The sequence below is a fragment of the Astyanax mexicanus genome, chromosome 2 (assembly GCF_023375975.1).
Source record: "Astyanax mexicanus isolate ESR-SI-001 chromosome 2, AstMex3_surface, whole genome shotgun sequence".
In the NCBI taxonomy this organism is placed as follows: Eukaryota; Metazoa; Chordata; class Actinopteri; order Characiformes; family Acestrorhamphidae; genus Astyanax; species Astyanax mexicanus.
In genome coordinates this window covers 1,727,853-1,743,971 of record NC_064409.1, presented here as the reverse complement: position 1 = coordinate 1,743,971, position 16,119 = coordinate 1,727,853, and the positions used below count along the sequence as shown (strand labels likewise).

The following is a 16,119-nucleotide window of genomic DNA, read 5'->3' as shown; positions in this document are numbered from 1 at the left end:
CCTAGAATCTACTATTTAGAGAAATTATGTTTCTCAGCAAGAAATACGAGGAAAATAGTAATTATTAATGTTAACTGTAATTATTTGGTATAAAACTTGTTTAAACTGAATACAGATGATTTTGTGAAACACAGAACTGCCAATTTCAAGTTTATCCTTGATTCTTAAGTTGACTATACTTTAGGCCCAATCCTATTTCACCTTTTGACCCCACCACTTACCCCTACCCCTTCTTTTCGAGTGTAACCCCTCCCCGTAGAAGAGAGTTAGACGAGGAAGGGGTAAAGTCCTCCTACTAAGAATTTGGGAAACTCTTCAAAAGCACCACCTATTCGTCATCAGGAGTGCTGAAGTTCAGCAACCGAACTGCTGCTGCTGCTTACTAGTTAACTTTAGAGCATATTTTACTGTACGTCTTTACAAAGTGGGTAGATGTTGCAGAAAATTTGTTGCACCATTTAAGGTGGAACGGGAAAGTTAGATCTTTTTATGCTTGTTACGAAGCATTTGGCCATATAACATTTTAACTACACATTAATACCTTAAAATGCCCTGTCCTGTATACAGGTTTCAGGTGTAGGTGATACAAAACCCTTTTTTCTGCAGTAAAATAACTTATTTACATTCTGAAAAGTAACAGTAACAGGAATCAACCCAAATTCTGCAGGTTAAAAAAAAAAAAAGACAAAAAAAAACTAGACAAACATAAAACTAAAGGTTTGGAGGAGATTTGTATTCAGGAAAATATTAATTTTAAAATGGATTTCAGGAAAGAGACAATTTTTGATTTTTTTTTTAGCAGATTTACTTGACTATTTTTCTATATTTTCTATTATAATTACAATTATGATTTTCAGTAATGTTTCTTATCAAACATGAAACCTTTTTATGTAACGCTTGACAAAAAAATGGACAAAATCCTTGGCATGTTAAGGGGTTAAACTATGGTAATATTAGTGCTAATCGTTACTTTTATCAAGGAAAATACTGAAATTTATGGGTTTCTTGGCGTGCACTCAGAGTGAAATGGGATTAGGCCTACACAGTTATTAAAAAAACTAAACAATGCTGTATCCACAGGAAAATAATCACACGAAGCATCAAAAACAAAAGAAAGGATCTTGAGATTAAGGTTAAAGGAGGAGGTCACTCACATACAGCACAGACAGAGGACCACTGAAGCGCTTGGTTTTAACCCCAAACAGGTATTTGAGCTGAGAGACAAACACGTGAATAGCAGCTGCCGTGGTGAAGCCTCTCACTAACGGTTCAGCCAAATAAATCGCCACGAAACCAAACCGCAGCACCCCCAGGAACAGCTGCAGAGAGGAACGATGGTTAATCAGGGTACAACTTTTTAGCTTTGTATGGCAAAAAGGAAAATTCACACTTTTCTTATTTGATATTACATAATATCTGCTACAGAAAGATTATGGATTATATCGGTCTAGTATAATCATTATTAGTATCATCACATTTTGGATCATTGACTAATAATAATAAGTCATAATCTTGTGAAAATCTCAATTAGCAGTGTGTCATATAATCTATATCATATCATATGCAACAATATTGCCAAATAAACCTTATTATTCACAGTTTTGCAGGAGAGTATTCCTGATTTTTTTCTCATATTTCTCATTTCTTTTTCTTTTTCTATTATTTTGACACTAGTTAGGATGCCTACATTGAAGTGAACTAGGATGTCGCCATGTTTCCTTTCTAATGGGGAATCTGGGGAAAGCACCTTAGTAAACAAAACTGTAATTTCTAAAAAGAACACTTTCGTTTAAAGTTAAACGAGTGCTGGATGTTAATTTACACAGATTTCTCTCCTGAAAACTTATGTTTATTCGGTTGAGTAAAGCACTTCTGTTTTTTTACAGTAAACTTAGATTTCCAATATTTTGAGGGTGAGTTTCAGTGAAGTTTCTCCAGCACTAAGGCTGGGAGCAGCAGCATTAGCATTAGTCACTTATTGCTAATGCTAATGCTGCTGCACCTAGCCTTAGTGCTGGAGAAACTTCACTGAAACTCACCCTGTATAACTCTGTACTTCAGTGGAGTGTCTTTACTGCTCCTTAAGTGCGTCTTATAGTCCAACAAATATGGCAAATGTGCTATTACTGCTTCATTTTGTCCCATAACACCTTAAATATAACTGCTGATATTTTATTGATCATAAATGCTACTAGTAATGGTTTAAAAGTTCATGTTTTTAAGGTTATGAGTGTTGTGAGGGTGGTGCTGTACCTGAATTAGTCCCACTAGTGTAGTGAGGGCTACAGCAACCTGCACCCTTCTGGCGTCTCGCGCCTCGAAATCCACCAGACCCGTAACATTGGTCCCATTCAGAGGAAACATGGAGTCCGGGGCTTCCCTCACAGCCACGCCCCCAATCATCAGACTGATCACTGCAAACGTACCTGCAGCACAGAAGAAGAGCCTTTATTATAGGAATTATAACCTACAGAACTACAGAAAGCCACGTTACAGAGTGTAGAGTATTGTCTGTATTGTATAAATCTTTTTATATAGAATATACTTCATCAGGACACTGTTACTATGCACCTCTGAGGGATGACCGTTAGTACCTAGAGTCCTTAGAAATCTCCAGGTACTCCAAGATAGAGAAGAACGAACAGAACTTGGAAACTACAGCCAGATAGGGACTTGAACCCAGGACCACAGCACTGGGGGGCAAACATGCTAACCACAAAGCCACCGTGCCACCCCTATTTCATTAACAAAATAATAGCAAAAGCATGAATAAATGAGGAGCTAACTATTGAAAATATAGTCATAAGACAAATAACAGACACATTCATAGACATAGAAGTGAGCATAATTCTACAGACATACTTAGATATAACACAAGACTAATAATATATTAAAATAACAAAAAAAGATCTATTATTGTCCTGTTAATATGAATATGTATGAACGCAGTATAATCAGTTGTTAGTAGTTAGTAATTAAGTGGTTTTAATACAAATATATACAGAGATTAGTCTTATCAGGGGATCATGTATAAGCGACGGCCTTGTGCTGTTTGTGAACAATTATAATAGTCTCAATTATAATAGTTATATGATGTGATGTCAAAATATATATTTTATGCACTAATTATGGTACACCTACATGGCTTGTTAAGACGTTTTTGATTTAAACAGCTTTTTTTATTTTAGTAGTATTAGTATTTTAGTATTTTAGCGTGACCACTTAATGCTGGAAGTTAAAAAAAAAAATCATTTGCAGTTCTTTACAATCTATAAAACATATTATGCAACTGTTGTGCATAATAATTTGGAACTGTGCATTTTAAGTTTTTATTTAAAAATTACTATTATTATCATTGGGAGGTTTGTTAAAAAGAAATGGATTTATACTTAATGAGTCGTGACATAAAAAAATATACTAAAACAATCTGAGAAAAAGATAACTTGCATTATAATTTGGAGCACGGTGTAATGTGCACAACTGGTAAAATATGTTGATCCAGACTTTATTAAGTGGTAGAAGATATGTAGAGGCTCATTTTTGGTCTTCGGTTTTCATTTATTAAAGAAAAAAAAAATCCCATAGTAAATTTATTATTTATGTTTTTATATTCTCTGTTAAAAGACAACTTTTATGGAGATGCAGATTTTATTTTCCAGCAGGACTTGGCACTGAGATACTGATTTTTGGGTTTTTATTGGCTGTAAGCCATAATAATCAACAATAATAATAAACAAACAAAAAAAAAAAAAAACGCTTGAAATACTTTGTGTGTAATACATCTATATAATATACGAGTTTAACATTTTTCACAACTAAATTACTCAAATAAATAAACTTTTAAGTGACGTTTCCATTTTTTGAGATGCACTGGCATATATTTATTGCATGTTTATATTTGTTTTATTTTATATTGAATTACTAAGGGGAGAACACTGAAAATAAAGATATTCATATTCAATTACAAAGCCTGCTGACTGATTGGCCTGTCCTACCTTCTTTTTATGCCACTCTGAGCACTGCTTTCCAACAAGAATTTAAATTACTATTGCTCTTATCACCAAATGCAAATAACATGTGTCAATACTCTGTTAATACTCAGGAGTAGGAAGTAGACAGTCATAATCAGGTGCTACGCATGTTACATTATTTTAACCCACATTTCAAGAAAGTGAATATTATTATTATAGTGTTATTATATTATTACAGCTTTAATCTGATGAACACAAGCACTATTACGATCAGCAGCACTGATATATATTCATTATAGAGATTTAGTTTTATTATTTAATGGCATTTCTCAGTCATCTGTCGTCGTATGAAATTCCTAATCTAATCTAGAATGTGATCACAATCAGATCATCAAGTTCATGATCTGAAAAGCATCCAGTGCGTTTGGGAGCGGCCAGAATAAGGTTGGTCAGGTGAAGGAACATTATCATGTTACACATGCCCACACCCTCAGATGGACCTTAGAACCTCAGATCTGTTTATAAATCTATTATAATTTCAAGAGATTGTGATATTCATGGTTTATTTTGTTAAAAAACTGTATTTATTTGAGATAAACTATGTTACAGTAACTCAAAAGCTCATTTTTTAAATTTTCTTTTACATAATGTACATGAATATTACAGTTTTTTCACACTATGATTGATGACACTTCCATAAAAGTTATGTTTTTTCTCAATTTATTAAAAAAACTAATAAAGAATGCAAAGCTCATTCAAGCAGCCAATAGTTTGCAGTACTAAAACATGATTTAAAAAACCCAATCACATTCCCAACATTTATTATTGTCTCATATCAGTTCAACTTAAATTGTTTTATGTGTGCCAGTGGTGCTTCCATTGCCTTATTATAGATTTATTACTGCATTTTATTGTCTTTTCTTTCATTCTGTGACTGTTTGCTGAAAGTTGTTCTTATTGTAGAACAACTAGATTGGACTTTTAAGTGTGAATATACATCGTCATCTCTGAAATACCAGAAAATAATAAACATTTTTACCTATATTTTTAGCATTTAAGCTCTGAGGAAAGCGCAGCGACTCGGTTCTGATACATCAGCTCACAGATGCAGCCTTGTGCTGATCCTCATCACCCTAGGAGTGATGAGGGGAAAAAAAGAGAGCGCCATCTACTGTACTGTACCCACCCAGAGAGAGCAAAACCAATTGTGCTCTTTCAAGGCTCAGGCAGCTGATGGCAAGCTGCATGACCGGGATTCGAACCATCAAGTCTTTGTCTGTAGTAAAGCAGTGCTGGACACATTCACACTTTCATCATAATAACGGTGTGTACTGTTTTCTACACCTTAAATAAAGACTCTTGGAAACTGGAGAAAAAAACTGCTACAGGAAGACATCTGGCTGACCCACATGGAAACAGCAGCTTTAGCCTTTAGCTCTTTAGATTAACATGATTAATAAGGACTGAGTCTCAGTTTCAGCAGAGAAGAGTTAGAGGAGGTCTGGCAGGAGAAGAACTGCAGTAATAAAGTTATTAATAAGATATAGATAAAATAAAAAAGGAGCTTATCTGGGCCAAACAGCACTACAGCTACTGGACTACTAAACTATTGGGGCGTTATTACCTTGCGAAATAGTAAAATGCAATATATGTGTACAATATATGGTTACGAAACTTTGCATGTGACAGTTTGAAGCAGAAGATTCCTATCTAACTTTCCATATATTTTCACCTGGCATTTGCAAATATGTTGCTGAGGGGACAGCCAATCACGCACAGCATACTCTCAACCGGAAGTTTAAAACAGCAGATTCCTATCCAACTTCCCACATACAGCTCTGGAAAAAGAGAGAACTTAAAAACGATAAATTTCTTTGATTTTACCAAATTATAAACCTGTGGAATATAATCAAGAGGAAGATGGATGATCACAAACCATCCAACCACCAAACTGAACTGCTTGAATTTTCACACCAGGAGTAAAGCAGCATAAAGTTATCCAAAAGCAGTGTGTAAGACTGGTGGAGGAGGAGAACATGATGCCAAGATGTATGAAAAAAAAAACGGATTAAAAACCAACCAGGAGTATTCCCCCAAATATTGATTATTTCTGAACTCTTAAAACTTTATGAATATGAACTTGTTTTCTTTGCATTATTTGAGGTCTGAAAGCTCTGCATCTTTTTTGTTATTTCAGTCATTTCTCATTTTCTGTAAATAAATGCTCTAAATGAGAATATTTTTATTTGGAATTTGGGAGAAATGTTGTCTGTAGTTTATAGAATAAAACAACAATGTTCATTTTACTCAAACATAAACCTATAAATAGTAAAATCAGAGAAACTGATTCAGAAAATGAAGTGAAATCTTCATTTTTTCAGAGCTGTATTTTCACCTCTCCCTTCTGTGGTTGTCTGTGTGGCACTAGCAAATATGCTGATGAGCAGATATGTGTGTGTGTGTGTGTGTGTGTGTGCTGTAGAGGTTAGCAAAAAAGGTCACACACACTAGTGTAAACACACAAACTCACGATAACTGGATCACAAGTCATGATAAGTGCTGAATACAGTTCAGTACTCACACTGAAGCACTACCACTCACATGAATCATGTAGTGATCAGACTGGTGTCTCCAAGAAACGATTATGTGATCACTCTGGATGGTATTTGAGGTGTGTCTACAGTATACAGGATTTGCTTGCGTCACTGTGACAGTTGGCTGGACTGATAACATCTACAGAACGGGAGGTTTTACACGCAGCAGCAGCATGGTGTCCTACTGTAGGGTTCTGTGAGGAACATGTCACGCCTCTGTAATTAGGGTTTCTACTGCAGTTACAGCAAAAATATCTAAATTCTCCATATAAAAGAGGGTTTTTTTCCTATGAGGGAAATTTCTTATATGTCAACATGCTGTGCAAAGAGTGTGAGTTCAGTAAACAGTGGACAGAGCTCTCTTGCACAACTCCTGAACAAGCAGATACTTCCCCAACAGGAGAAAGACCACCAGACTGAAAAAAAAACAATCTCAGTCTTCTTTACAAGCTTATACTCAAGTTATGGGACAGATTATTAAGTACAAATACTTTGTTTCCTTACTTAAATACAAATGTTGGTTATCTTTACTTTACTGTAGTAATTATTTTCACATTTACACACAATTATCATTTTAAAAACAGCCTCGTTACTCCTGTTTCATTTTAGCTGGTTTTCATTCCAGCTTCTCATCGTTCAATAAAATAAAACCCCCTATCCAGATAAATCTCTCCATCCAGATAGAATCAGTGAATCTGATTGTGATTGGGGTTTTTTTGTGGGTGTGGCCTATGCTTTTGTATCTAATAGCTTTATGTTTCCCCCTTACATTACTTTTACTTTTTTACTTTAATTGTTTTGAAACCAGTACTTTTTTACTTTTACTTAAAAAGTAAAAAAGAAAAAAAGCTTGAGTTGATACTTTTTCAACTTCTACAGAAGTATTTTATTAAACTCTAGTATTTGTACTTCTACCTACATTACATAACATTACATTACATTACGTTACATTACATTTGGCAGACGCTTTTGTCCAAAGCGACTTACAATAGTCAAGTACAAAAGTAATAGAAATTAAAGGTAAAAACATCTTTAGACAGGGCCTAAAGGAGGTTAAAGGGAGGAGGGGAAGAAGGAAATGAGGTTAGAATAGTTTGTTAGAGGTGTTAAGAGAATATAATAATAAATAAGTAAAAAAATGTCTTAGAACCCAGTAGGTTCTACGTCTGACGTACTGTAGACTTCAGTTACTGTTGTATTTGGCAGCGGTCGTGGAAAACTGACATTTTATCCAGCTGGAGTCCGCAGGAGTCCAGAATCAGGGATCAAGGCTGTGTTTGTTTTCCTGCTGATTAGTTTTCATTATAGCGGCTAACAGATAGAGCCCTTTAGCCTCGGCTCCACAGTCATAGCTACACAATTTACACTACCGGTCAAAAGATTTAGAACATCCTCATTTTTCCCCCTTTATTTTTGCCATTAAAGCTCTTCGGATCCAGTCAATTACAACAGTAAAAAAATAAATCCAGTATACAAATTTTTGCAGTGAACTTCCAGGTCCTTTAATGGGTAACTAAACTCCCTAATTTTAGCTGACTGCACAATCATCTCAAATAAAAAAAAATGCAAAAAAATAATAATAATAAAATAGGAGGAGTATTTTGGGAGGGGAGGGGCACTGGGTGATGTATGGGTTTAGAGCTGGGACAGGAGGGAGAGCTTATTGGCTGAAATCCAGCAAATATTCCTTCTTAAAAGGTCTAAGCTTTTAAATGTATTGATACTTATGTTAAGATGCCATATATGCAGCTCTGGACCACTTCAGTTTCTGAATCAGTTTTGCTGATTTTGCTATTTATAGGTTTATATTTGAGTAAAATGAATACGGTTGGTCTATTTTATAAACTATTGTTTTTCTGCATTTATTTGCAGAAAATGAGAAATGGCTGAAATAACAAAAAAAGATGCAGAGCTTTCAAAAATCTATATTTGGTGAAATAACCCTGTTTTTTTAGTCACAGTTTTTTTTCATGCATCTTGGCATCATGTTCTCCTCCACCAGTCTTACACACTGCTTTTGGATAACTTTATGCTGCTTTACTCCTGGTGCAAAAATTCAAGCAGTTCAGTTTGGTGGTTTGATGGTTTGTGATCATCTATCTTCCTCTTGATTATATTCCAGAGGTTTTTAATTTGGTAAAATCAAAGAAAATCATCATTTTTAATTGCTCTCTTTGTGATGATGCAGCATATTTAACATAGCTCATATATATAACATATTCATCATATATATATATATATATATATATATATACACACATTGTTTATTTATTTATTTATTTATTTATTCTGAACAAAGCTTTTACTGCCTTTTATACCAACTGAAAGCAAGGCACTGATTATTTATTTATTTATTTTTTAAGATTGCGTTGCTTCTACCCAAAGAATGTGAGCAAAGATGCACAGAGATACTGTATATAGGTCAATAACAAACTTAAGCTTGTTTTTAAGGGAACAATGCAAGACTTTAGACTTCAGATGTCCACATTTTTAGACATTTTACAATAAAAAAAGCTCTAAAACCAAAAGTGATCTATAAGCTACTTACCCATTGATATGTGTCTGGATGTACCGAATAGAGTGTACAGAAGAACAGGGTAGAATGAAGAGTAGAGGCCATATACTGGAGGAACTGCTGCTAGCATGGCATAGGCCAGACCTGGTGAAAGAAAGAAAGGGAAAGAGCGACATGTCCTACGTATTATAAACTCACTATAGAATTTGTTCCATCACTATCACTCAACAAATAAATGGCTTACAGAGAGAAAGCTTAGCTGCAAGAGAGTATATAACATTTGTGCACATAGCTTTTGATCACTGTCAATTCCAGCTTACAAAATATTAAAATAGAAAATATTATAAAGTGCAACATTTCATATTGATGCCATATATAACACAATAATCTGAACTGACCTTGCGGCAGCTGCATGACTCCTGTGCTGAGGCCAGAAACTATGTCCCCAAACAGGTACTCCTTGACCGGGTACGATGGTAGCCATGATAGAATGGGCAGAAAGCTGAAGATAGCTGACTTGGCTCTTTCAGATGAACAGCTATGAGGGAAAAGTGAGTTAAAAGTTATTAAAAAGTTTTTATTTCAGGCATTTCAGAGTTAATATAGACCTATTAATCTACACTTCTCTGTTTTACAATGACGTCAAATTAGCATTACTATACTGATAACAGGATAACAGGATTGATAGCAGCTCTTTTTCAGTCAGGTTATACAATGCAATACAGTTTAAGATCAATTTAAAGTGACAGTCTGTTGGTTTTTGGTGAAAATGAGTAATAGACTATGTTCTCTTTCTACTTCAGCTCTATTTCTGCATTTCTTTGGTTTAAAAAGTACATTAAAGACTGAGTTTGTCATTCTGATATCCCTATGTGTGCAGTAGCTCTTGTATCAGCACCATATTTAAGATAACCAGAAAATGTTATATGTTATAGCCAGAAAAAAAAAAAACACCAGACACCCTGTTTTTTTAGAATTAATATACTAGGGCATCTCAATAAAAAAAATAGAATATCATTGAAAAGTTAAGTTTAAAAAAGTTTGTTTTAAGTATTTCTTTTTTTTCTTGATGATTATGGCTTAAAGCCAATGAGAACCCCAAAAAATCTGAGAAAATTAGAATATTATATAAGATCAATTGGTATTTTTGGCAGTGTGGGCAGTGTGCCAAGTCCTGCTGGAAAATGAAATCTGCCTCTCCATAAAAGTTGTCAGCTGAGGGAAGCATGAAGTGCTGTAAGATTTTGTGGGAAAACAAAACTGCACTGACACATGTTAAGCTAAATGTATTAACTTGTGTAATATATTGTATACAATACATGACTCCTCCTATATCTAGTGATGCCCCAACACAAGCTCCGACAGCTGATGGCAAGCTACATCACCAGGATTCGAACTATTAATCTCCTAATTATAGTGGCAGTGCTTTAGACAGCTGGAGCACTCAGAGCCCTTAAGGAACAATAAATTTAAAGCAAATCACAAACACACAAACAACAATTATAAAACTGTAAAAACAAAAAATGATATTTAATAAACACAATTTAAGCATAATTATTGTGTTTATAGCAGTATAATGAACGATCTGCTTACCGACAGCTTTCGGCTAATCTCTGCCCAATACTCTTGGGTGTTCTTTCCTTCTTGTGCAGAAGTTGCGAGCTGAGATGCTCCTCATCAAACACATTACGCTGGACCCGATACTCCAACACAGCAGCAGCAGCAGCAGGGGGCTCTTCATCAGCAGTTACATGTTCCATAACAACAGAGGAGACCTTCGCATGACAGACTCTCAAACTCCGAGGATGCAGTCAGCTCTCCTGTTCTCTCGTTCTGTTCTTTATTCCTGATTAAAGGGATAAAAATAATGGACATTAAATGAAGAGAGCGATTCAGTTTCTGAATCAGTTTCTCTGATTTTGCTATTTATAGGTTTATGTTTGAGTAAAATGAACATTGTTGTTTTATTCTATAAACTACAGACAACATTTCTCCCAAATTTTAAATAAAAATATTCTCATTTAGAGCATTTATTTACAGAAAATGAGAAATGACTGAAATAACAAAAATGCTAGAGCTTTTAGACCTCAAATAATGCAAAGAAAAAACAAGTTCATATTCATAAAGTTTTAAGAGTTCAGAAATAATCAATATTTGGTGGAATAAGTTTTTATACATCTTGGCATCATGTTCTCCTCCACCAGTCTTACACACTGCTTTTGGATAACTTTATGCTGCTTTACTCCCGGTTCAAAAAACATTGTGAATAGTGGAGTTCCACAGTGTTCAATTGTAGGTTCTATGAAACTGTAAAAAATTGAAGTGTCCAACAGGTTAAACACTAAAACACAAACAAAACTGACTGTGAGAAAATTTGTATAAATATTTTCTATTTAACTATTATTAGCATGTAGCTGTTTTAGTTTTTTAGGGTTTCTTTATTATTTTCTTTCTTTTTTCTAGTTTTTCCTCTTATTTATTTATTTATTCGTTTTTTTTTTACTTTTTCCATTATCTATATATTTTTTCTTGTTTTTACTGTTTTTAAGCTATTGATTATTTATATGATATGTGTCAAGTTAGTTTTATTTATTCATCTGTTGTTGCCTTTTGATTTATTATTATGACTTTAGATTTTTTTTATAACTCTTATTCTTAAACTTTTATTTGTATTATTTCTTGTACATCTTATTTTTATATCTTATATATTTGATTAACTTTATTTCCTTTTTTTCTTTAACAATTTCTACTTTATGTTTTGGCTCGACTACAGTGTAAATGAGGGCCACCTTCAATGTACTCAGATTTTAAATAAATGTTGTTTGATTGATGAACTGTAATCAGTGTGTAATAGTTTATTAATCTGTATTCAGTGTCTGACAGCAGGTTATTGAGCTCCCAGCTTCCTCTGAGAGTGATATTTAAAGCTGTAATGATTGCTGACAACCCGTCTGTTTTCATAGAGACTAAAGTGCTGAGAAACAATCGGGGTGAAGCAACAAGCTGATAAACGCAGGAGAAGGACGGACTGCTTTAGCCTTTACTGCTGCCAAGACAGAGCGGAGGGGTGGGTGACCTTTCAGAGTGAATAGTGAACACACAGCCAATCACTACGAATAAACGAATAAAACGGCATTGTTCCCTCACTGTTTACCCTGCGAACAGAGTGGACACAGATTTGTGGATCTACTTTAATAATCTGTGTGTGTGTGTGTGTGTGTGTGTGTGTGTGTGTGTGTGTGTGTCTGTAATTTCCTTTAGAACACACACTCATACACATACACCTTCTCATTCAATGGTTTTCCTTATGTCATTTATTTTCAACATTTTAGACTAATATTAAAGACTATTCCAGATGACACTTAAAATAATCTAAAAGTATAAAACATATTCTGGTTGGTTTAAGACTTTTAGCTTTAATACAGTCTTTAAAATAAATGTACAATGGAAAAAATAAATCATAAAAAGCAAAGAAGGGGTGTGTCTAGGCTTTTGGCTGGTATTGCATATACACAAACTGTGTGGAATATGGAGCTACACTAACATTTTATTTTTTGGATTAAAAAATCTCAGTTAAACTCAGTAACTCAGAATATTACAATATTCTAGTTTAAAAAGCATCAAAACTCCCCTTAAATATTATAATACAGTTAAACTAACCTGAGACATTTAATTTTGCTGTAACTTTGGGAAGGAAAGAAATGTAATTTTAATTCTCTGTCCTACACTAATATTTATTTCCTACAGCAATTGAATAAGAAGAAAAGGTGTGTCTAAGCTTTTGACTAGTATTGCTTGTACACAAACTGTGTGGAATACGGAGCTAAACTAACGTTTATTTTCTCCATTAAAACTCTCAGTTAAACTCAGAACATTACAATATTCTATTTTAAAAAAGCAGAAAAACTGCACTTAGATATTATAATACAGTAAAACTACCCTGAGATATTATAGTACAGTAAAACTACCCTGAGATATTATAGTACAGTAAAACTACCCTGATATAATATTATACAGTAAATCTAAGATATTATAAATTACAAATTATATTAAATTGTATTTTGCTGTACTTGCTATAACTTTTGGAAGGAGAGTAATGTAATTTTAATTCTGTCCTACACTAATATTTATTTCCTACATTAAAACTCTAAATTAAACTCAGAACATTGCAATAATCTAGTTTAAAAAACACCAAATATACCTGAATATATTATAGTATAATAAATCAACCCTGATATATTATAATACAGTAAATCTAACCTGATATATTTAAAAAAGCAGTTAAAAATGTAATCATTAATTTATCCACAATTTTGTCATGGTATTAGCACCATAAAATACAAATCTAAGTGTTTCTAACATGTATTATTATAATAATATATTTCTTTACATTTAAATACCCATTATCAAAAGATTAGCCTTAAGAAGGAAAGGTTTGATTAATCTTATGAACTTTTACGATTATTTTTTTTTTCTTTGAATCGATTAACACCACAAATATATACACATAAATACATACATACATATATACATAAATACATATATACATATATACACAGAGAGACCCTCACATACTCACACACCTATAGGAAATGACAGCTCGCTCCAGCAGGAGCAGTAAGTTAACCTACGTGATGCTAATCACAGCCTTCAGAACCCTAACTGGACTTCTGTTCCCTATCTAAGCGAGGTTCCGCCTGATCCTATCGATCCAATCTAGAACCCCTAATCTAGATAAATAAGAACAGTTCTAGATAACTCCACAGGCGAGTTCTGTACAATCCAGCACTTGAACTTCATTGGCTAACTACCTATTCCAGCTAACCCCCAGTGGATGGAGGCGGATGTTCTCCCCCCGTGCTATCAGTGATCAGAACCCCGGTACTGAGGTTCTCCGCGCGGTTCTGTTCAGCAGGAGAACCGCAAAACCTACCTGAAGATCTCCAGCCTGAGACAGAGGGATGAGACACGCGGACCCGAGCTGGATCTGCCGCGGCGCTCGCGCATCAAGTGTTCGGTTACAGTTTAACCGGGGAATGTCCTTTAACTCCGCCGCAGCTGCGCAGTACGACCCCTGTGCGTAATCCGCCTGGTGCTTCCTGGGAAATGTAGTTCAGTACAACTCCCACCATGAAAAGATGCGCAGTAATGCTTACAGAGCATAAATTAAAATTTTTAGAGTTTACTCCTTTTAGAATCAACGCTTTAGAATTAACCATTTTAGAAATAACCATTTTAGAGCCTGTGATTGTTTTAAATTAGTTTTTAAATGAGTTTATCTTTTTCTTCCTATTAAATGTTTTACTTTTGTTTTATTTTTACTTATTTATTTATTTGTTTATTTTTGGATTCCTATGTTCTCAGCTCATTTTACTTTACTTTTATTAGTAGTATTTTATTATAGTTTTATATTTTATAACTTTTTTGTGAAAATTAATTTTTTATGGTCTTCAAGAATTGTATTTTTTTTACACATATATTTTATTTATTTATATTGAAAGTTTATATTGTATTTATACATTTTATATATTTTTTCTTTTATTTATTATTGTTTTACTATTTTGTTCCTTATTATTTCTAATTTCTTATTAAATAACCAATAAATATTAATATAAAAATATTATAACCAATAAACAAATTTACATGGGTTTTAGAACACTTTTTAAATCATGTTTGGGGATAGTTTGTGAAAGATAAAGGTCAATATCAAATATAAAATAAAAAAGTATAAACATATACCATTCTGACTCCCTACTGGTTTATACTGTGATCCATCACACCTGCACACCTGCAGAGATTCAAGGACTCTGTGGGCGTGGCCTAAGCTTTTGTTTTTAATGTCTTTATTTTTTCCCCTTACATTACTTTTACTTTTATACTTTAAGTAGTTTTAAAACCAGTACTTTTACACTTTTACTAAAAAGCTTGTAAAAAGCTTAAATAGATTCTTTAACTTATACAAAAGTATTTTATTATTCTACCTACAGAGTAATTAATGGGTAATTAAGTATTTGTACTGCATTATTTCATATTTCTGAGCTCATCTGGCTCAGTGTTAAATGTAATGTGCTCGGCTCGTCTGTGCAGCTTAGATAGGTATCTTATTTCCCATAATATCAGTCTTTGTGTCAGTTTAAACTATTCTTGCCATTCTCTGCTGAACTCACTCATCAACAATACACCTCTGTCTACAGAAATGCAGAATATGAGCTGTATTTTCTTAATTGCAGAATTCTGAATAAACTCTAGACATTGTTGTGCTGAGAATCTCAGGAGATCAGCAGTTCTAGAAACTCTCAAAGCAGCCAGTGTGGAAACAACAATTACACCACACAAACACTCAGCATAATCACATTCCTCCTCCTGTTTTACTTAAAGTTTCTGGTCTGTATCTGCATGGTTTTATGCATTACACTAAAGCAGGCTGATTAGATAATTATATTATTAATTCTATTTTTAGGTTTATGTTTGAGTAAAATGAACATTGCTGTTTTGTTCTATAAACTACAGAGAACATTTCTCCCAAATTAAAAATATTGTAATTTAGAGCATTTATTTACAGAAAATGAGAAATGTCTGAAATAACAAAACAAATGCAGAGCTTTCAGACCTCAAATAATGCAAAGAAAACAAGTTCATATTCATAAAGTTTTAAGAGTTCAGAAATAATCAATATTTGGTGGAATAACCCTGGTTTTTAATCATAGTTTTAATTTCATGCATCTTGGCATCATGTTCTTCTCCTCCACCAGTCTTACACACTGCTTTTGGATAACTTTATGCTGCTTTACTCCTGGTGCAAAAATGTAAGCAGTTCAGTTTAATTTGAAAAAATTAAAGAAACTCATAATTTTTAAGTGGTTTAATTTTTTTCCAGAGCTGTAAAAAAAAAATCTCAAGATGTTTTTCCACCAAAATTCTTTCCGGGTTAAGGAACATCTTGTTGCCCAATTAACAATCTGAAACAAAGTCAAAGTCATTATAACTTCGTTTTTTTTCCACAGACATCTGAGTGGGATGCTGCTCAACCCAATATAGA

At 33.7% G+C, this 16,119-nt stretch overlaps 1 protein-coding gene across 2 annotated transcripts in view; it reads right to left on the bottom strand.

Moving 5' to 3' along the window:
- The window catches only part of slc26a5 (solute carrier family 26 member 5), a 30,204-nt gene extending 16,067 nt beyond the window's left edge, over positions 1-14,137 (bottom strand). The window contains exons 1-6 of one of the 2 annotated variants that reach the window (XM_022671730.2): positions 14,014-14,137; positions 10,674-10,926; positions 9,479-9,618; positions 9,114-9,224; positions 2,254-2,426; positions 1,155-1,319 (exon numbers count right to left, since the gene is read on the bottom strand). In XM_022671730.2, coding sequence (XP_022527451.2) covers positions 1,155-1,319; positions 2,254-2,426; positions 9,114-9,224; positions 9,479-9,618; positions 10,674-10,840 — 756 coding nt within the window. In that variant the 5' untranslated portion in view covers positions 10,841-10,926; positions 14,014-14,137. Of the gene's footprint in view, positions 1-1,154; positions 1,320-2,253; positions 2,427-5,703; positions 5,824-9,113; positions 9,225-9,478; positions 9,619-10,673; positions 10,927-14,013 lie in introns of those variants that run through there. The other variant, XM_049473093.1, reaches the window with a different exon arrangement.
- Positions 14,138-16,119: the final 1,982 nt, after the last annotated feature.